Here is a 20,890-nt window from a genome sequence, read left to right as displayed (position 1 = left end):
GATTGGTCTGTTTTACAGAGAGCTGATTGGTCCATTTTGACAGAGTGCTGATTGGTGCGTTTACAATCCTTGAGCTAGACACAGAGTACTAGACAGAAAAGTTCTCCAAGTACCCACTAGGTTAGCTAGATACAGAGTTAGCTAGATACAGAGTACCAATTGGTGTATTTACAAACCTTGAGCTAGACACAGAGTACTGATTGGTGTATTTACAAACCCTGAACTAGGCACAGTGCTGATTGGTGTATTTACGATCCTCTAGCTAGACAAAAGTTCTCCAAGTCCCCATCTGGCTCAGGAGCCCAGCTGGTTTCACCTAGTGGATCCTGCACTGGGGCTGCAGGCCGAGCTGCCTGCCAGTCCCGATGGGACCAGGCACAACTGAGCAGGGGGCGGCGTCCCTGGTGGAGGCTCAGGCCAGGCAGGAGCCCACCACAGGGGGCGGAGCTCAGACATGGCGGGCTGCAAGTCCCAAGCCCTGACCCGCAGGGAGACAGCTAAGGCCCGTGGAGAATTTGTGCGGCACTGCAGGGCCGGCACTGCTGGGGACCCAGCGCAACCTCCTCAGCTGCTGACCCGGGTGCTAAGCCCCTCACTGCTCTGGGCCTGTGGTGCCCGCTGGCTGGCCACTCCCAGTGTGGGGCCCGCCAAGCCGTGCCCACACCTGCCGGAACTCACACTGGCCCACGAGCGCCGCATGCAGCCCGGGTTCCCGCCCACGCCTCTCTCTCCACACTTCCCCAAAAGTAGAGGGAGGAGGCTCCGGCCTTAGCCAGCCCAGAGAGGGGCTCCCATGGTGCCGTGGTGGGCTGAAGGGCTCCTCAAGTGCCGCCAGAGTGGACGCCGAGGCTGAGGAGGCACTGAGAGTGAGGGCTGCTAGCACATTGTCACCTCTCAATACCCTGGGGATTTTGGAGGTCCGTGTAAATTGTTTGTGGTTACGAGGTACTGAAAACAAGACTTGGTTACTTGTTAAAATATGCATTAATTATGTATAGCTTTTTGGAAGGTGTTCTGTATATGTACTCTATTAATAAGTCCAGTCCAGAACGTCCTTATCTAATTTGGTATATGATTACAGCAGGGAGGCAAGATTAGTATTTGACTTGGGGCCACGTTGGGCAGAGTTCCTTCATTTTCCATCAACTTCCTGCTATAGGGACCTCAAAATCTATTCTTTTAATTAACCTATACTATAATGATATACACCAGCAACTCCTTTTAAATGAATCAACCCATCTTTCTGTTTCACAAGACCTGTTTCCCTTTTTTGTGTCAGCATATCCACTCAGCTATTCTACCAACTACTTTCATAGGTGAGGCAAGTAAGGCTAAGGTTTTTCAGGTTGTTAATTCCGAAGTCAAATAATTTGAAACAAATTTGGAAAATCTAACAGCTTTCTCTATTTCAGTTTTTTGCCTCTTATGTTTATGTCTCCAGTGAAAAATTAGTGCCTGGCCCTTTACCTAAGTACTCTGCTTGAGGCCAGGTGAGCATTTAATATTGGACCCTCTGAGCTCAGAAATCTAGGGTCTCATTTGGGATCAGTGTGTACAGGTGGCCGAGTCAACAAAAAGTACTCATTGATTGACACTCCAGTTGCTTAGAGGTGCCTGTTTCTCATCCCAGGACTCCTTGGGTAAGTTGCTCAGTGCAATCTGTGTGTAGACCCTCAGGCATATGTCTCTGCCACCCCTGCTTTCCCCACAAAAACAGGGAGCCAGAACTAATGAGGCCAATGGCCCTGGCGCATTTGCTATAGCTGAGTACAGGAAATAGGAGGGAAAAACACAGACAACACAGCCAAAGTGCCTTCCTGTAGATGGAGGGGAAGCCTGCAAAATACAAAGTGGGATTGCAGCCTCGCACTTAGGAGTTGGCTTGCTGTTCTGAGCCCCCATCCAGGAGTAAGTTTCACATCCTTCTGGGAGTAAACTGTTGTGCTATTCAGGAAGGGATCTGAACTCAATCACATGTGCTTCCATTCACCCAAGGGTGAAATTGACTGCACTTAGCTGAAGATTCAGCAGCTCCCGCACATGTTCTCAGACAGGCTTTTAACAGAGAGAGTGCAGGTAGTTCCGGGATTCAGTCTTGTGGTTTAGGGCTCAGTGCAGGTGGAGTGAGGGTGGGCTGGAAAGGAGGTAGTTCCCTGGAAATAACTAACTGCCATCTTAATTCTGAGCAGATATCAAAGACTCCTTCAGAATACAACAACCTTCACATTTGAGATACAGACTCCCTGTTCTCCAATTTCTAAATAACTCAACAGTCTCCAAATTTCTGATGTCAGAAATTCAGATTACCATAAACCAGGCAGGGGCATAAATAAATGGCAGCAAACTCCACGTAAAGGAAGAGGAAGCAATAGACATTATGGCTAATTGGAGAATACATATTCTGTCAACAGGCAGCCAATATTTTACTCTAGTTAATGGGCACTGATGTGTGTCTGTGAGCCCAGAATTGCCAGGTCTCTTAATTTTCAAAGAAATATAAATGTGAGTGTGAAATCTATAACATTTAAAACACTGGCTAAATAAAATATGTCTGTCCATGTACATATTTATTTAATATCAGTCTCACTGTTGCTGGCTGAGTATCCTGGGAAGCAGGTTCAGAGAAGAGGAATAGGATGAAGGAAGTTTATTTGGGAGTGTTCCTGGATCAACAGTGTAGAAGGGAAGAGAAAAAGAAGGATCAGGGAGAGGGACACATTAAGCCGTGTTGTGGTCTTAACAAAGGCTTCAGCAGACCTTATATGACCTTATAGGCAGGCATGAAACTGGGATAACCCTTTAGAATTGTTCCCCTTTTTTGACTAGGAGGCCAGGCCTCTGTGTGCTCACATTAACCAACTATCGGGTCATATGCCCGGGGTTGGTGGTATACTTTAGACGGGGGCAATTTTCAGAAAAGGCTGACAGCTGAGGGTTGAGAGCACCCGCGGTAATAAATGCCTTAGTCTTAAAGAGGGACCGGGGGCCGCGAGTGGTGGCTCACCCCTGTAATCCCAGCACTTTGTGAGGCCAAGGCGGGTAGATCACCTGAGGTCAGGGGCTCGAGACCATCCTGGCCAACATGGTGAAACCCAGTCTCTACTAAAAATACAAAAATTAGCCAGGCATGGTGGCGGGCATCTGTATTCCCAGCTACTTGGGAGGCTGAGGCAGGAGAATCGCTTGTACCCAGGAGATGGAGGTTGCAGTGAGCCAAGATTGTGCCATTGCACTCCAGCCTGGGCAACAGTGCGAGGCGCTGTTAAAAAAAAAACAGAGAGGGACCTGGGTAGAACACCAAGTGTCTGCTACAGACCACTCTTCACACAACTCAGATTCACTTCCTGATTGTTGTTGTTTTGTTATTTATTTATTTTTTTTTGAGAGACAGGATCTCACTCTTTTGTCCAGGCTGGAGTGCAGTAGTGTGATCACAGCTCACTGCAGCCTTGACCTCCTGGGCTCAAGTAATCCTCCTATTTTAGCCTCCCAAGTAGCTGGAATTACAGGCATGTGCCACCACATTCAGCTAATTTTTAAAACTTTCTGTAGAGAAAGGGTCTTGCTATGTTGGCTAGGCTGGTCCTGAACTCCTGGGCTCAAGCAATTCTCTCCCCTTGCCCTCCCAAAGAGCTAGGATTACAAACATAATCCACCACAGCTGGCCTCAGATTTACTTCTTTGTATAGGTTCAGGGAGCAAAAACTTCTCTTGGGAGGTCTCAGGGCCTCTTTTTCCACAGGTGGTCTTAATTTTCTTTTACTGACCATTCTAGATGCTCCTCACTCTTAGCTAGTACATTCACTGGTCCAGATGGTTTGTCTGGTGTTGGGACATGGAAGGGGCAGAGCCCCTGGTCACCATGCCTTTCTCAGGCTCAAGTACCTTATGGCTGATGTACTTGTCTATACCATTAACAAGCTGGGCAAGGTAGTACCTATAAGAACCCACGTGGCTCACAAAGGTGCTATACATACTCTTCCTTTCTTCTATTTTGTAACAGCAGCCTTACCTTCTCTTGATAATCAGGGTCCTACAAGGATGCTGACTCTCCTTGCTTGTTTACAGACTCTGGGCCCATGAGCCCAAAGTACACAGGTAGCAGCTGCAACTTAGAGTTCAGTAGGATTCTTGCTATGCCCCCTGGTGGAAACATTTCTCCTTTGGTGAAAGGGCACTAAATAACCCAGAACTGCAGAAGTGGAAAGCATATATTTCCCAGTTGGGTCCCTGGGAGTGAAGGTAAAAGGGATCACTCCTGCTTCTTCCCCTTGGTTCTTACATTCATGTATTCTTCCTTTTGTGACACAGCACCATATAAAGGGCATTGATGTAAAATGTCCAGTGCACCCTGGAGGATGGTGCCCTATCCTTGCACAGACTCTTCTCTGAACTGGCACTTCAGTTGTCCCTTCAGTAGGCCATTCCTTCATACTCAGGATGGTAGCTTCTGGTTAAAATGCTATTTGATATAACTGTGGATCCTGTGGTCATGTGGCCTTTCTCGTATCTCATTTGTTATCAAATGGGCCCGTTGGTCTGATGTGATGTTTTGCGGGATCCTATGCCAGTTAATCAGACATTCCTTAAGCCCTAAAATAGTGGTGTTGACTGAGGCCCTAGCAGCAGCAAAGGCAAATCCATGCCTAGAATGTGTTCATTTCTGTAAAAATGAATCCCTGTGCCTTTTAGTATGAAAGGGGCCCCGTATATTCAACTTGTCTCCAAGGGGCTGCATGTATCTTTACGGGATGGTGCCAGATTAGGAAGTGGGGTTGCCATCTCTTGCTGGCATGACAGACATTTGACAGCACCAGTAGCTGAATCAGCATTGGTTGGTTCCCTGCATTGCCTCTAGCCCTGTCACTGTGCCTACTGTAATCATGTGCCCATTGTGCCACACTGGGGCTGCTGATGGCAGAGCCTGGCCGATGTCAACTAACAGGGTCACTTTATGTACCTCACGGTTTAGTGCCTCTTCTGTGATGGATGCCCTCTGAGGGCATTAAAAATGCAATACATGTATCTTCAATCTTCATGCCTATTCCCGTAGGTCCACCCATCTGCCTCTACCCACGACCTTCTTTTCCTTGATCTTTTAATCTTTCCCCTTCCAGGCCCCAGTCAATGCTGCCTAGGAGTCTATATATAATCTTAAGCAATATTTTTTTTATTTTCATATAAAGTAGATGGCTAGGCACACTGTCTGAAGCCATAGGAAAATATCTCCTCATTGTTGTCTTTCGGCACCACTCCTGAATGGGGGCTGTCATGTGGCCATGGTCTATATTCAGCTTGCTGTACTCACCAAGATGGCCTACCTGTAAACCAGGCTCAGATTTTTTTCTCCTCCATCAGCTGATCATAAGGGCCACGGGTGTGTGCTAACAGAAAGGTACTGGAGCAAAAAGTAATGGATGACATGGGAGACTAGATCACCTGCTCAGGTAGCCTACCTATGCCCTTAGCATTTCTCATGGCCAATCCTGGATGCATCACTTCCATCTGCAATGAATTGCTGCTAGGCCCACCTGCTCTTATGTTGAACCTGACAGAACCTCATGCTGGGTATTTGTGGCTGTATGGTCACTTGACCCTGGTAAAGGCTTCTATCTTTACCAGGGTCCAGAGGACCTATTTTTCAGATAGTGTGTAATTTTTCTGGTTCCAAAGTCCTGGGAGTCTAAATATGATTCTCCTATTGGTATTTGTATGACCTCCACATGGCATCTCTTCCCACGAATACCTCCAATACCATAGGAGTCATTGAATCATAGGGCCAAAGTGGTTGGGCTATTTACACTGCAGCCAGATCCGTTACAGAACAATTTCCTACTCCAGGTGCCACTCAGAACTGACAGCCTTCTGTGTATGTGGGCTGTAACACATTTTGGAATATGGAATATGTTGTCTCTAAAACCTGAAGAGACCTACCAGGCTTTGTGCTTCCTTCATTGCAGGAGGAGTTCCCTAATGCAATAATTTGTCCTTTACTCTGAAAGAAGTTGTGGCATGCCCAATCTGAGATAGCAGGCCCCTGAATCTTTGTAGATTTATCTTTATCTTCCATTCTCTAGATAGAGTTCATGTGCGTTACCAAAGCCTTCAATGAACTTGTCATTTCTTGCTCATCTAGTGAATTTTCATGATGTTATCAATAAAGTATACTACTGGGATGTTCTTTAAGATGTCCAGACAATCTAGATCTTTCAGATTATATTATGGTGGAGGAAAGGATAATTAACATAGCCTTAAGTCAAGATTGTTCATGTGTACTGCTTTTCCGTTCCAAGTTTGCAGTCTGCTTTTGATCTTCTTTTCTGATGAAACAGCACTCATTTGCAATGTCAGTGGTTATGTACAATGTACTTGAAGCCATTTGCTCTAGAAAAATACACCAGCTTAGGTCTAGGCTCTTGATTGAGTCATGCTCTGGTATTTGTCAGGCTTTTGTGGCATCCAGACTAGTGAATTAAATGGTGATATGATGGAGACTAGCAGCCCTGCTTCCTTCGGGTCTTTAACTGTACTGCTAACCTCTGTCATTCCCTTAGGATAAAACAAAGTTTTTGATTTACTCTCTTATCTTTGGTGGGGTGGGGGTTCAGTTTTGGAGCTTTCTGCTTGGTCTTCCCTACTTGATGGCTCTTACCCCAGAGACTAAGAAACCAAAGTGGAAGTTGTGCTAATATTGTCTATTCCAATTAATCAGTGGTGGTCTGTGAAAATGACCGCTAGGTGGATCAGTGAACCCAAAAGGCCAAATGTAAGCCAAACGTAGACCAAGAGTCCACTCAGTACCTGGCCTTTACATGTCTCTACTCTAACAGAGGAACTATGTTGATACTTCGGCTCTGGGTATCAGTGTCAATTGGGAACCTGTATCTGCCAGTCTCCCTTCCCACTTTACAGCGGCATTAGTAGGTGGCCATAGTGAAGCAGCATCATTATCTGGGGTGATACCTGAGATTCGTTGTCTCACGGCCACGGAAAACTAAGACATGGACACACCAAGAGTAAGGTTGAGAGTGGAAGTTTAACAGGCAAAAGAAAGAGAATAGCTCTCTCTGCTGCAGAGAGAGGGGTCCCAAATGGGTTTTCTGGGTCTATGGTGAAATGAAGGGGTTTTATAGGTGAGCCTGAGGAGGCAGTGTCTGATTTACATAGGGCACAAAAGATTGGTTGGACCAGGTGTTCCATTTGCATAAGGCATGAAAACCTGGTTAGGACTAGGTATGCCATTGCAGAGGGCACGGGAAACTGGCCTCCCCGACCCTAACCATTTTTTATGCGGATGGTTCTCTGCCTTGCTAGCGCCATGTGCCATGTTGCTTATTCCTTTACACATGGTAACAAAAGGGAAAATGGTGCCTCCATGTTGACCATGCCTGGCCCCCAGGTAGCCCTTTTCCATTGGCACAGCTCCCAGCATTCACCCGTGCAAGCTTCCAGGCTGCTTATCTATGTTTGCAACTTGATTTTCTCGACTGCTTTTGGTCGAAAAAAATAATTTCTTGGGCAACTTTTTGTTGGAAGGGAAGCCTTGATGAGGAGTCTTTTACTCTACCTGCCTAAGTAATTTCTTTCTTTCTCCTGTATCAATAAGACCTCTTGTAGGAGGACTAGGCATCTAAATTATGATTCTCCTATTGGTACTTGTGTGGGAGTCAAGATTACCTTAAACTTTAGGCATGGCGTTGCAGGCTCCTTCCTACTGATGAACTGACTTCTCCTTCAATTAATGGATTGCAAGCCTGAAAACTAGCTCAGATCCAGAATTTGGGCAAGGGATTATTACTTTTTAGTGAAGTGATTCCCCTCAGTCTCCTGATCATTTGTCTTTATTTTGATTACTATCTATATTAGTTTCCTATTTTTGCTGTAACAAATTACCACATACCTAGAGGTTTAGGACAGTACAGAGTTATTTTCTTACAGTTCTGGAAGTCAAAAATTTAAATTGTGTCTATGGGGCTAAATTCAAAGTGTTAGCAGGGCTGCCTACATTCCTTGGCTCATGACTGCATCTAATACCCTGGGTTGTCTAAACACAGACAGATACTGGTGTCTAGACACAGTGACTCTTGCTTTCTTTAACACAACTCCCTCTCTTTCTGAGTCTCCTGCCTCCCTCCTCCCTTTATCAGGACGCTTGTGATTACACTGGGACTGCCTGGATAATCTAGGATAATCTCCCCATGTCAAGATCTTTAACTTAATCACAAAATCCCTTTGTCATGTAAGGTGACATCTTCATAGTTCTGGGATTAAGACATGGACCTTTTGGGGGAATGGTACACATTAGACTTTCTTCTTTCCCAAACCCATGCACATATATAGCTGAAAAACCTGGGATTCCTTGCTGAAAGGTAATTCACAGCAGCAACTTTGGAGAAAAAACTATTTTCTAAAATTTCTGAAGTTCAGATAAGTTCATCAGACCATAGTATCTCTCCCCATGATGCCTAAGGCAGAGCTGTCGAGATTTTTTTCCCCCCATTATGAATGTAACTTCACTTGTGTGTCTAACATGCTGGGCCAGAGATGAAGATCAGTATACAATAGCTTATCCTTTTCTCGCAACCTCATCTTTTTTGTTTTTGTTTTTGTTTTTGAAACGGAGTCTCACTGTGTCACCCACGATCTCGGCTTACTGCAAGCTCTGTCTCCTGGGTTCATGCCATTCTCCTGCCTCAGCTTCCCAAGTAGCTGGGACCACAGGCGCCCACCACCATGCCTGGCTAATTTTTTGTGTTTCTAGGAGAGACTGGGTTTCACCGTGTTAGCCAGGATGGTCTTGATCTCCTGACCTCGTGATCCACCCACCTTGGCCTCCCAAGGTCCTGGGATTACAGGCGTGAGCCACCACGCCCGGCCTCTCGTAACCTTGTCTTGTAACTCTAGCCTGTGGCTTTGATATGAGTTGCCATCAGAGCTGATGGAGCAGGTCAGAATCCTTTAAACTCAATGACTACTGAAGAAAAGAATGAGAAATTCTATCTAGGGAGACGTAGGATTGCATACCTTTGCTTAAGCTAGTGTAAGCTTGATTTTGGAATCAGCCAATGGGAATACTTTTCTGTGGCTGTAATTTTTTTTTTTTTTTGGCTTATGTGTATCCAAGGTTAGTTTGTTTACCAGTTTATTTCTGTATTCAATATGTAGACATCTAATAATAGCAGGTGAATCACCTCTTTGATTTTCATTCTGTAACACTGGAATTACATGACTGAGATTTCCTTTGTTTAGATTGTAGGTAAAATTAATGGACCCAAATGCTTAACTGGCAGCTCTAAGATTAAATGTTTATTTATATAATATAAGAATAGCCTATATATTTCACATAGGCTTAGTATATACATTTTCCCCTTCAAAACTCTTCTATATTTATTTTAGAACTTTTTTTTTTGAATTTTTCAAATCAGGACCAAGGGGGAAATGTTTTCTCATATTAAGATAGCAACACATAAATGTATTTTTAGAAATTAAAAAATATTTTTAATGGTCAAAACTATGTAAATGTCTAGGTCCTTATTTTAAGTGTTTTGGAGATTAAAGGACAGAATATTCTGGACTTTCTCCCCTGCCTGCTCAGTCAATCTCCCCCTTTTCCAATTGATTCTGCTCTACTCCAAGCACTGTAAAAGAGCTGGGGGTACAAAGATAAATAAGACATAGTTCCTGGTATAAACAAGTTTAGCTCAAAAAAAAATATACATTAAAAATAGTAGTGGGGTAGCTGCCATTTAATTAACTTGACTTACTTTGTGCAAAGAGCTTTATGAGAATAATCTTACTTAGTCTTCAGTGTGTTCACTGTCCTTTATTCCCCTGTGCACTATGTTCTCCCTGCTCTCTTAAGCAGCTTAGATCCCTTGCTTCATCCTCAATTCCTTTGAGTTTTTCTCTCCCTTCTTAGCACTCATCTAAAAGAGCCCACATTCAATTCCACACCCTACCTGCTCCTTGCCTGCACATATGCTACTGTAAGTGGCTGGAGGAACATCCACAACCAGGCTTACTGGTCTCTCTTTAAATTTATGGCCACCATTTGGAGGGAATCCTTACAGCTGCTATTATAGGAAAGGGGTCTCAATCCAGACCCTAAGAGGTCTGGAGAGGGTTCTTGGATCTCATACAGGAAGGAATTCAGGGTGAGTCCATAGAGTAATGAAAGCAAATGTATTAAGAAAGCAAAGGAACAAAAGAATGGCTACTCCATAGACAAAGCAGCCCTGAGGGCTGCTGGTTGCCTGTTTCTATGATTCTTTCGTGATGATATGCTAAACAAGGGGTGGATTATTCATGCCTCCCCCTTTTAGACCATATAGGGTAACTTCCAACGTTGCCATGGCATTTGTAAACTGTCATGGCGCTGGTGGGAGTGTAGCAGTGAGGACGACCATAGGTCACTCTCGTCGCCATCTTGGTTTTGGTGGGATTTAGCAAGCATCTTTACTGCAACCTGTTCTGTCAGGAAGGTCTTTATGACCTGTATCTTGTGCCGGCCTTCTGTCTCATCCTGTGACTTAGAATGCCTTAACCATCTGGGAATGCAGCCCAGTAGGTCTCAGGTCTCGGCCTCATTTTACACAGCTCCTTTTCAAGATGGAGTTGCTCTGGTTAACACGCCTCTGACACTGCCAGATAATCATACCATATTTTCCTAGTTCCTTTACTGTCCTGGAAAATGATTTTCATATGAACTCCTCCTCCCTCTCCCAATACCTTCTTTCCTAGATGGTCTTAGCTGATGGCAGAAAAAGTAGATGGAGTCAGAAGACAAATTCCGTGAAGTCCTTCCAGGAAATATACCCAGCTACTGGACTCTGTGAGAAGATATTCTCCTCTTCAGTGACTGTGGAAGAACCAGTCTTGTTTCTAGCTAAGGGCAAGACCTCCACTCAAACAATAAATGTCACCTGAGTTGCCTATTCTAGAATTTTCATAGAGTCATTGACCTACTTCTCTCCTGCCTCATAAAGTTTCCACTCCTGACTGAATCAGCCTCATTGGCATAAAACTAATCAGTGCCCACGTACCAATTCTACTCTATTGAGCCTTTCTTTGGCCCATATGTTGCCTTGAAATTTTTGGACTGTATCATATTAGCAAAGTGATTCTTCGCCATCTTAATTCATCTGCTCTGAAATCTAGAATCAGGAAACTCTAAAAATGCATAGAGAAGCAAAAATAGACACTGTAAAATCTACATTCTAACTGCATGCCCTTTAGTTCCAGAAAAGTTCTTCTTCACCTATTCAATCTTTCTCCAGATGCAATTTTAAAAAATTCTTACATTCACTCACCTAATAATTATTGAGCAATTTCTATGGACAGGGCTCTATTTCAGGCACTCAGTGAATAAACAGACACATCCCAATAGCCTCGAATAGCTTACATTCTGGTGATGGGGAGAATACCCAATAATAAAATTAATATGTCGTGGTAAAAAGTACTATGAAGATAAAGCAGGAAAGGGGGCTAGCAAGTGACAGGTGGTGTAATAAGGATATGTGTTATTATATGATAATAAGAATATAAAGTAAACTCCATGATATTTGGGACTTATTATTCACCTCCGTTGCACTAACACCTAGAAAAATAATGGCACATAGTAAGCACAAGATAAGTATTGTGTGAATATTTTGAGAATTAATGAATGAATGAATGATGGTGAAGAAGAGAACCCAGTTAGGAGGTTATAATAATTCAGGTGATAGCTAATGGTGGCTAAACGCAGGAAGAAACTTTGCATATCATAAGAGGAGACCATAGTGTGGATACATTTAAAAGATAGAACCGGTGTGGTGGTTCATGCCTGTAATCCCAGCACTTTGGGAGGCTGAGGCTAGCAGATCACCTGAGGTCAGGAGTTTGAGACCAGCATGGCCAACACGGCGAAACCCTTGTCTCTACTAAAAGTAAATTAGCCGGGCATGGTTGTGGGCACCTGTAATCCCAGCTACTCAGGAGGTTGAGGCAGGAGAGTTGCTTGAACCTGGGAGGCAGAGGTTGCAGTGAGCCGAGATCACCCCATTGCACTCCAGCCTGGGCGACAAGAGCGAGACTCTGTCTCAAAAAAAAAAAAAAAAAAAAGTAGAATCAATAGCATTTGCCGAAAGATTTTCTATGGAGAGTAGGGGCATGACTGAAGGAGAGAAATCAAGGATGGTGCCAAACCTTTGGCCTGAGCAACTGGAATGGAGTACGCATTGATTTAGGTGTGGAAATCTGGGGTGTGGCAGGTGTGGTAGCCAAAGTTAAGTTTCTTTGGGACTGTAAATCAAGTCTCTATTTCTATGTCTTCACCTCCCTCTTTCACAGTTTCCTGAGATACCTAAAGCCAAGCACTGCTTTGTATCCAAGGAAAACCATTCAGAGTCATTCTACTGTGGAAAACATCCATACTGGTTCCATTCTTCTCTCTCTTGGCCAGACACAGAGGCATCCTGTGTTGATGGCTGCCTTTCTTATAGCCAAGGAAGGCTTTTTCCTTCAAATTTATCTTAGAGGCTTTATTTTGGTTCAAGAAAGTGAAAGATAATTGAAGGGGATGAAACAAGGAAAATAGTGTTTGTTGTACATTTCTGATGAAGGCAACAGCTTGAATCAATTTGCTGTGTTCCTGTGTCTGGCTGGTCACAGCAGTCAGATCCAGAACAACACACTGCAATTGCCATTCAACATGGCCTCTTGCATGCAAACCTGACCTCAAAAAAACTTAACCAAGTCTTGTTATTTGAAACACACACACACACACACACACACACACACCACACACACACAATCAAGTGATCAAAAATAAGGTATAAATGTAGTTAGTAAAGAGTGTTCTGGATTATAATGATGGTAACGGAGGAGATAACTCAGATGTAAGAAAGGCAAAGAAACTTGTAAAATTAAAAAAAAAGCAGGAGTGGTTTTTTTTTTTTTTTTTTTTTTAAGGATTGTAAATGTCCCCTACATATTTTTGCTTTTCTTGAGAAAAATGTGCATGATCCTTTCCAGTAAGTTTGGGACAGTAAAATCTATGGGAAAGATGCAGAGAGAGAGCTCTGCTGGTTTCCATAGTATGTAGTTAATTCTCCTTTTACTCTGTTCTAAATATAACCCTGCTCATTTGCATGCCAATCCCCAGAATGCTTTGTAATTTCACAACTCTTGGCTAGTGGTCTCAGTACTTACGCTTTAAGAACAAAGCAAAATGTTTAGGGCGTGCCTTTGGCCCAGTCTTTTTTTTTCCCCCTTGTGTTTTGCAAGAGTATAGGGAGGTGTTCTTTGCTTGGCATTCATCCTCCTTTCCAGAGTATCACAGAAATAAAGTGGAGACTGCTGTGGACTTTTCTTGTGAAGACTGCATTCAGTCCAATTAACCATAAATAACCAGAAGCTTGGATTAACTCACTTGAGAGAGAATGTTTAAGGGGGGTTTTGTGTGTCCTTGGATTATGTGACCAGTCTGGTTCGTTTCGGGTTTATGGAAAGCCCAAGCTGGAGTATTCTGTATCCTCTTTCTGTGGATGCCTTGTGTAGTTTCTTTATTGCAAGCACGCCTTCACTTTAATGACAAGATGTCTAGAATTGTCATCAGTCGGCTGCCTTATGGAAACGTGAATTCAAGATCCTCAACACAGCTTTAGTCATGCTTAGTGACATACAGGATTTCTATTTAATAGGACATTAAGATTGACAATTGGGGAGTGGTGGAAACTTGTCTTAAAAGAGTTTTATAATTTTTTTTTGCATAGCAAGTCTTGTTTTTGTTCCTTAAATTTTATGTTTGGAATTATTTTTCTTGGAGTTAAGGAGCTCCCTCACCCCCAGCCACCACTCAGACCCCACCCACAGTGGCCTCTCCAAATATGTCTCCCTTTGACCGTTTGATTTTAGCAGGTAGCTAAAGGACAATATATTCCATCGCTGAAGGGCCATGGTTTTGCTTGTAATAACATATAAAAAACCTTAGCTAAAGGACAATATATTCCATCGCCGAAGGGCCATGGTTTTGCTTGTAACATATAAAAAACCTTCGTCTATCAGCCCTGTCTAAAGTAAACTCTGGATTGTGAGTAGTGCACGTGGTTCATTACTGACGGGGAGCAATAGCAGTTCTACTCCAAATCCATGGCTGCACACAAGGAACGTGTCTGGGCTTCTGCCTTCCCACTCCACAGGTGTTTTCTACTTTTTACTCACAGAGCAGCATTCATGTTCTTTCTTTGATTCTGAGACTCAGGCAGTGGAGTTTCTTTAACAAGATACTACTTGGATATTTTTAAAATATAGGGAATGGTTGAGTCCACTGCTACCGTGCCTCTTGCAGCCTCTGAGAGCTAGTCACGGCTTTCCATTTTCTAATGTGTGTGTGTGTTCCGGGCCTGGGGAACCCAGCAGGCCCGCCAGGTTGCAGAGTCGGACCAGTCCCCGGCGTCTGAAGGGGCTGCGCCGCTGTTTACCACCCGGCGAGCAGCAGAGGCGGCGCCCAGCCCTCCTCTCGAACAAAGGCGCGGTCGCCACATTCGACCCGCGCGATGGCGGAGGAGAGCGAGTGCCGGGAGGGAAGCCAGGAACCTTCTCCATTCTGAAACCAGGGCAGGGAAGGTGGGAGATCCGAAAAGGGGCTGGCTGGGGGCGGCGGTGCCCGGGGCTCGGCTCCGCGGCCGGGAGGGCGTAGCTGATGCTCCCACCCCCGGGCCTCAGCCTCCGCTCCTGAAAAGCCCCTCGCGCCCCCTGGTGGCTGTGGAGCAGCCTGGCTCCGCCGCACTCGCAAATCAGGGGGAAAAAAAAGGAAGAAAAAGAAAAAGTGGGTGAGGCAGATGCAAAGAGGAAAATCAATAGGGATAAGAGAGAAGAGGGAGGAGTCGCAGATCAGCCATTCTTGTCTTACGGGGTCCCAGCTGGCACAGCAAAAGAAAAAAAAAAAACAAAACCCGGGCGTGAACGCGGGTGGAGGAGGGTGTGCGTGTGGGGGGGGCGGGGGTGAAAGGGGGACCGGGGAGATTTACTATTGTCTCTGGCAGCCGCCGCGGGAGCCCGGGAGGGGGGCGGAGGCGGGCGGAGGCGGCGGCGCGGCCAGCGCACCATTCACTCCACCTGATCTCGGGGCGCTGTGCGCTGAGGATAGGCGCGGGCGAGCCGGAGCAGAAGGAGGGAGGGAGCCAGCCGCTGCAGCCGCTGCCGCCACCATGTCCTACCAAGGCAAGAAGAACATCCCGCGGATCACGGTGAGTCCGGGCGGCCGCCGCTCCCTCCCTCCTCGCTCGCTCCCCTTGCCCGCTGCTCTGCGGGCGGAGTCGGCTCGGATCCCGCCGGCTTCACTGGCCCGGTCCCCGGGGAGGGACGGAGACCCGGGGTCCGGGTGGTGGAGCGCGGCGGTCAGTCCAGCCGGCGCCACACAGACTGAGCGACCCTGGGGTTTGGGGAAAACAAAACAAAGAGGAAACCCAAACAGTGGCGCGGAGAAGTTTGGATTATTTATTCTCCCTTCCCATCGCAGGCAGGAGCGCGGGGCTCGCGGCTCTCCCAGGACCCCTGCTCTGCCTGGGGTGTCGGTTTGTGCCGCCCCAGGTTGAGGTGTGCTTTTTGTCTAAGGATCCTTTCGGCCGGACTGGGTTTGGAGAGATGACACCTTTCCCCAGGGGTACTTCGTAGCCCGACCGCGCCCCTCTCCCAGCTCCAGCCCCACGGCTCTGACCCCTGCGCCGCGAGGGTGGCAGGGTGTCTGGACCACCTGTCCTCGCCGTGTCCCCTTCATGCCTGCGTTCACTCCGACTCATATTTCAATGTATCATTTATGGGACTGGACAGCTAACGTGGCTGCAGTGGGAATGATCAACTTTGTGTGTGTGTGTGTGTTCCTTCGATGCACTTTACATTTTTCATTTCTTTTCTCCCTCACATCAAAGAAAAGGCCGAGTTTTTAGAGCAGATTTTAGTTTGCTGTCGCGGGCGCACGCTGTGTGCATGCAGTGTTCAACCCATTGTGTGCAAGACCGAGACGCCGCGACCGGCGGGTGTCAAATGCGCTAGGGTGCGCCTAGGGCGGGGTGGAGAGGGGACGTGCCATTATCAGGTACAGAAACCGCATCTTCACCGGCGTCCAGCAAGGCTGGGATTCCGTGGTGATGCGCTGCAACGATGCCCCCAAATAGTAGGCACATATGGCAGGCTGGGATGGGCATTTACAAAAATAGAATAAATAAAAACTAACGTTTTTTAGTTTAGCACAGAGCAGTGCGGTTGTGCTTTGTCTATAGTGAATTAGATGGGTGTGTGTGTGTGTGTGTGTGTGTGTGTGTGTGTGTGTGTTAGTGGGGGAATGGGTGGCTACTCCATCTTTGCAAGCTGAACAAAGGAAGTGATCAGCTGGCCCCTGGAAGGCTCTGCTGCCGCCCTAGGGCAGAGCTTTACCTGCCACAGTAGTTGATTTGCAGGGTCCGCCAGGTTTTGTTGCGGGCACGAGTCTGTTTGCACTTGTTCCCTTAGGCTTGGAACATCCTGTGCGTTTGCTATTGAGATGCAGAATCTTCCCCTCTGCAGGCAGGAAGAAGCCTCTGTTGCCTCTAGTACATTTTATTGTCAAATCATTTATTTGACACTTAAATAGATGAATTGATTAAAAAGTATTCCTAATAATAGCCCACACATGTTGAGTGTTTATTTTGTGTCAGGTATTATGTTTTTTTATGCCTTACATGCCTTGTTTCGTTGAATCCTGGACTCAATCAATACTGTCTGAGAGGGACTATAGTTACCCCTATTTTATAAGTTAAGCAAAATCTTAGAAAATAAAAAAATAATTTGCTCATGGTCAGAGATTTAGTAAGTGTTAGAGGCCGGACTTAAACCTACATACCCGACTGAAATAAAAATGCATGTCCTTCACCATCACACTCTTTTTGGTGTCTCTGCCTCTGCCTCTACCATCACTGTTACTCAGCATTGGTAGGGCAAATGGTTTCCAGACTATCTCCACTGCTGGGAGGCATATTTTTCTTGTCACTGTCCACAAATCCCATAACACGGTCTTTCTTACCTTTTATATTAAGTATATATAAGAACACATTTTTGAAATAGCAGTCACCATCAATTCTACAGGTAGAAACTTTTGATAAGTTACAGTTACTGTTTTCCTCTGACATACGTTACAACTTGAAGCTGACCACAGGACTGGGCCAGACCCTAATACTTAGGCACTTAGGTTCCAGTATTTTATATGTATTTTCGTATTAGAACCTCCACAGATAATCATTTCCCAGTTAAGGAAGGAAACTGAAATATGGTTAGGTGAAGTCAGTTATTTAGAGTTGCCTGGTGAGAATATTGGGGCAAAGCTGGCAATCAAACCTAGGCCTTGTCTGGCTTCAAAGCTGAGGCTGCCGTGGTGCAGCAGCTGCCTCCTGGAGGCTTGTGCAGCTGAGATGTTGAAAGTTGTGGAAACAGCTCCAGAATTCCCTCTAGGAGACAAATGACAGAGAACTGGTCTTTTGCAACTCTACTTGGATTTCTGTAAACATTGTCTTGCAGATAATGCATTTCTGTTGCATTGAAAGTTTGGTTGTGTGTGTGATATTTGGGAATTGCTGGAAGACAAATCCCCAGTTAGGAATACAACTTGCAAAGTTCAGTCTAAGGTATGTAGTCAGAGCTCTGTGATCTCCCTTGAAAGGGGTAATTGTGAATGTCATAGGTGCCACTGGAATTTATTTTCTTTTTTGGAGAAATGAAGGGACCTTATGAACTGGAGTAACACCCAGATCTCTGTAGCAGTTAAGCTGGGAGCCTAGAACTAGAGGAAGGGACAAATGCAATCCCACCTTTGGATCTACGCATTCCTCTTGCTTCAATGGTTGTCATTTAAGAATGAGAGGAAAATATTAGGAGATGGAGAACTAGAGTTGAGGAAACCAAAAGAAGAGGAGTCACGGAAAACCAGCTCTGTCTGTGTAAGGCATCTTGAAAGGGAAATTCCAGGGTAAAAGACAGAAGAAAAATAGCAAATGCTTAGGAATGGAAAGCATCTTAGATATCTGATCATGGAAGTCTTAGCCCAGGCCCTGCCTAAAGTGTTCGTTTGTTACTTTAAATTTTGAGCAGGTATGTGCTGATTCTTAGCCAGGTTATTCCTTTTCCTCAAATACTAGGAGAAGGCCTCAGGTATACAAAGAGCCTCGAACATTACTTACTAGCTGTGACCAGTCCAGCTGGGCCCTGGGAGGAATTCTGAAGAAATAGATTTCCTGAGAGAATTCAAGTCTATGTGGCAAGACCCTCAGTTTATAAATAAAAAGCGTTTCTGCTTATTGCACTGAACTACTAAGAGGCTCAAACAGTGGCCATGAAAGTGGTCTGTGAACTCTGGATGTGTTCAAGAGAGCAGACGCTGATTTATATTTATAAAATCTCAACTACTTTGGAATGTGGAAATTAATAAAAGAAGATTTGACAATGGTCTGGTTAGAAAGAGACTACTTAGGAAATGATTTTTTTTAAATAAGAGTTTTCCAAAACAAAAATAAACAGTGTTATATAAAAACTTTTGTTGTTGTTGTTTAGTTACGTTACAGTGTTCCCAAGAATTTTATGCTTGTCATCTCTGACAGTCCGATACAGGCCATTAGACTGCCTTTGAACTTTTGATACAGAGACTCTCCCTTAACCTGAATAGAGGGAATTTTCCTAAATTAGTTGAACTCTGTGTCATTTTTTTTTTTTTTTTTTTCGAGACGGAGTCTCGCGCTGTCCCCCAGGCTGGAGTGCAGTGGTCGGATTTTGGCTCACTGCAAGCTCCGCCTCCCGGGTTTACGCCATTCTCCTGCCTCAGCCTCCCAAGTAGCTGGGACTACAGGTGCCCGCCACCACTCCCGGCTAGTTTTTTTTGTATTTTTTAGTAGAGACGGGGTTTCACCGTGTTAGCCAGGATGGTCTCGATCTCCTGACCTTGTGATCCGCCCGTCTCGGCCTCCCAAAGTGCTGGGATTACAGGCTGGAGCCACCGCGCCCGGCCCTGTGTCATTTTTTAGTGCTGATCAGCTTGTAGCCTAGAGTGACACAGGTTATGAAGATCCTTTCAGCTGTTTCTTCATAACTCGTGTTTTAGTGGCTTGTCTGCTCTTTTTTCTTCAGTTGGGGGGGAAAAAAAACTAAATTTGAAAAGAACAACAACCAAAAGAAAAAAAAATCTTCTGTCCTAATTGGTCCTCTGTTCTTTACCTATTGACGTATTTTATAGGGCCATTTGTTTTTGCTTATTACATTTGAAAAACTGCAAAATGTTTACAATAGTAGGAATGGGTCTCTGGGGTGTAAATGTTTTCATCCTTTGATGAAATCCGTGCATCTAATCAGAACAAGACAGGAGATTTGAATATGTCATTACCTCTTTTGTTTGTTTGTTTGTTTGTTGTTTTTTGAGACACAGGTTTGCTCTTGTTGCCCAGGCTGGAGTGCAGTGGTGGCTCGATCTCAGCTCACAGCAACCTCCGCCTCCCAGCTTCAAGCAATTCTCCTGCCTCAGCCTCCTGAGTAGCTGGGATTGGATCACCATGCCTAGCTAATTTTGTATTTTTAGTAGAGATGGGCTTTCTCCATGTTGGTCAGGCTGATCTTGTCTCCATGTTGGTCAGGCTGGTCTCGAACTCCCGACCTCAGGTGATCCACCCTCTTCGGCCTCCCAAAGTGCTGGGATTACAGGTGTGAGCCACCGCGCCCAGCCCAAGCCCGTGATGGATGTTAATAGGAGAGGTGAACTGTTCCCTGGTTTCTCCCTCCTCAAATCAATGCTCAACTTTGCCTTTTCTCCCACTTTCTCTAGGCAAATGAGAAACAAATAAAGGACCTTGGAAAACCCAGATAAATAGACTCCTGTATTTTCAGACTCCTTTTGCTGTGAAGTCCCTCTTTCATCAACATATGCTTATTTCAATATATGAAACACAGGTATCCTCCCACCCCTCAAAAAAAGCCAAAGCTAGTTTGGTGGAATAGAATGAGCCTCTCAACTTGGCCTCTTCTTTTGGTTCCAGTCCCTACATGAAGCCCAGTATAAAAACTACTTTTCTTGAGGAACTTTCTTCTGTTAATTAGATTGTAGGGAACTCAGTGGTAAGAAATACGGGACTAAGCATGGTGGAGTTATTATTGTTAACTGTCTTAGTGAAAGCTACATGGATTATCTCATTTAACTCACAGCAACTCTTATAGCTACAGTTATTAACCATCATTTTGCGTTCTGGAGGGAGGCTCAGAGAAACTAAGTAATTTGGCTAAAGTCACACAGCTGAAAAAGCAAGATCCTGGGATTGATCCCTGCAGAGGTAAATTAGTTTCATAGGCAAGAAAGCAGTAGTTCCATAGGCACAGGTGACTACCTCCTCCCGCCATTATCTCCAGCTGTCCACACCTGTTAGCTCCTAAATGTGGGTCAGTGTTCACAGAATGGAAGGATTGGAGATGGTCTGGCCAACCCTATCACATCACTATTGGAACAACAAGTGAGTTGTGTGTCCTCTTGACAGTGGTTCATGCGTTGCTTCTGCCAGCTGTCTGAGTGAGCTTCTGGCTTTTGCCCAGGAGCATGTATGAGTACAGGGTGGAAAAGCAGATGCTATTTTTCTGCCTGGCTTCAGAGCAGAGCTGGGTCTAAGGCCCTTTCTCACTCTCTATCCCTGTCTTCTTCCCAGACATAGCCAGGCTGTCTGTTTCCTTTCAGTCACGCGGAGAAACATTTGCAGGACACACCCAGCACTTTAAGCTAGATGGGGAAGCTCCACAGTAGAATGGTCCAGGAACCTATTTGGAACATCTGGAATTCAAGGACAACATTTCTCATGGCCTAATTACTACTTCTTTTCTCTGGAAGTGCTGGACAATGAGATTTTAAGGGTAA

At 45.1% G+C, this 20,890-nt stretch overlaps 1 protein-coding gene across 3 annotated transcripts in view; it reads left to right on the top strand.

Annotated features, from left to right (window-relative positions):
- The window catches only part of DPYSL3 (dihydropyrimidinase like 3), a 114,832-nt gene that overhangs the window by 37,217 nt on the left and 56,725 nt on the right, over positions 1–20,890 (top strand). Inside the window, exon 1 of one of the 3 annotated variants that reach the window (XM_009209335.3) lies at positions 14,585–14,604. The exons of 1 other annotated variant lie outside the window; for it this stretch is intronic. Coding sequence is in view for 1 of the 2 variants with exons in the window: in XM_003900312.5 (XP_003900361.2) it covers positions 14,820–15,227 (408 nt within the window). In the remaining variant the exon portion in view is untranslated. Of the gene's footprint in view, positions 1–14,584; positions 14,605–14,771; positions 15,228–20,890 lie in introns of those variants that run through there. One more of the 3 variants, XM_003900312.5, reaches the window with a different exon arrangement.

The sequence above is a fragment of the Papio anubis genome, chromosome 5 (genome assembly GCF_008728515.1).
Source record: "Papio anubis isolate 15944 chromosome 5, Panubis1.0, whole genome shotgun sequence".
Classification (NCBI taxonomy): Eukaryota; Metazoa; Chordata; class Mammalia; order Primates; family Cercopithecidae; genus Papio; species Papio anubis.
This window is presented reverse-complemented; position numbering and strand designations above follow the sequence as displayed.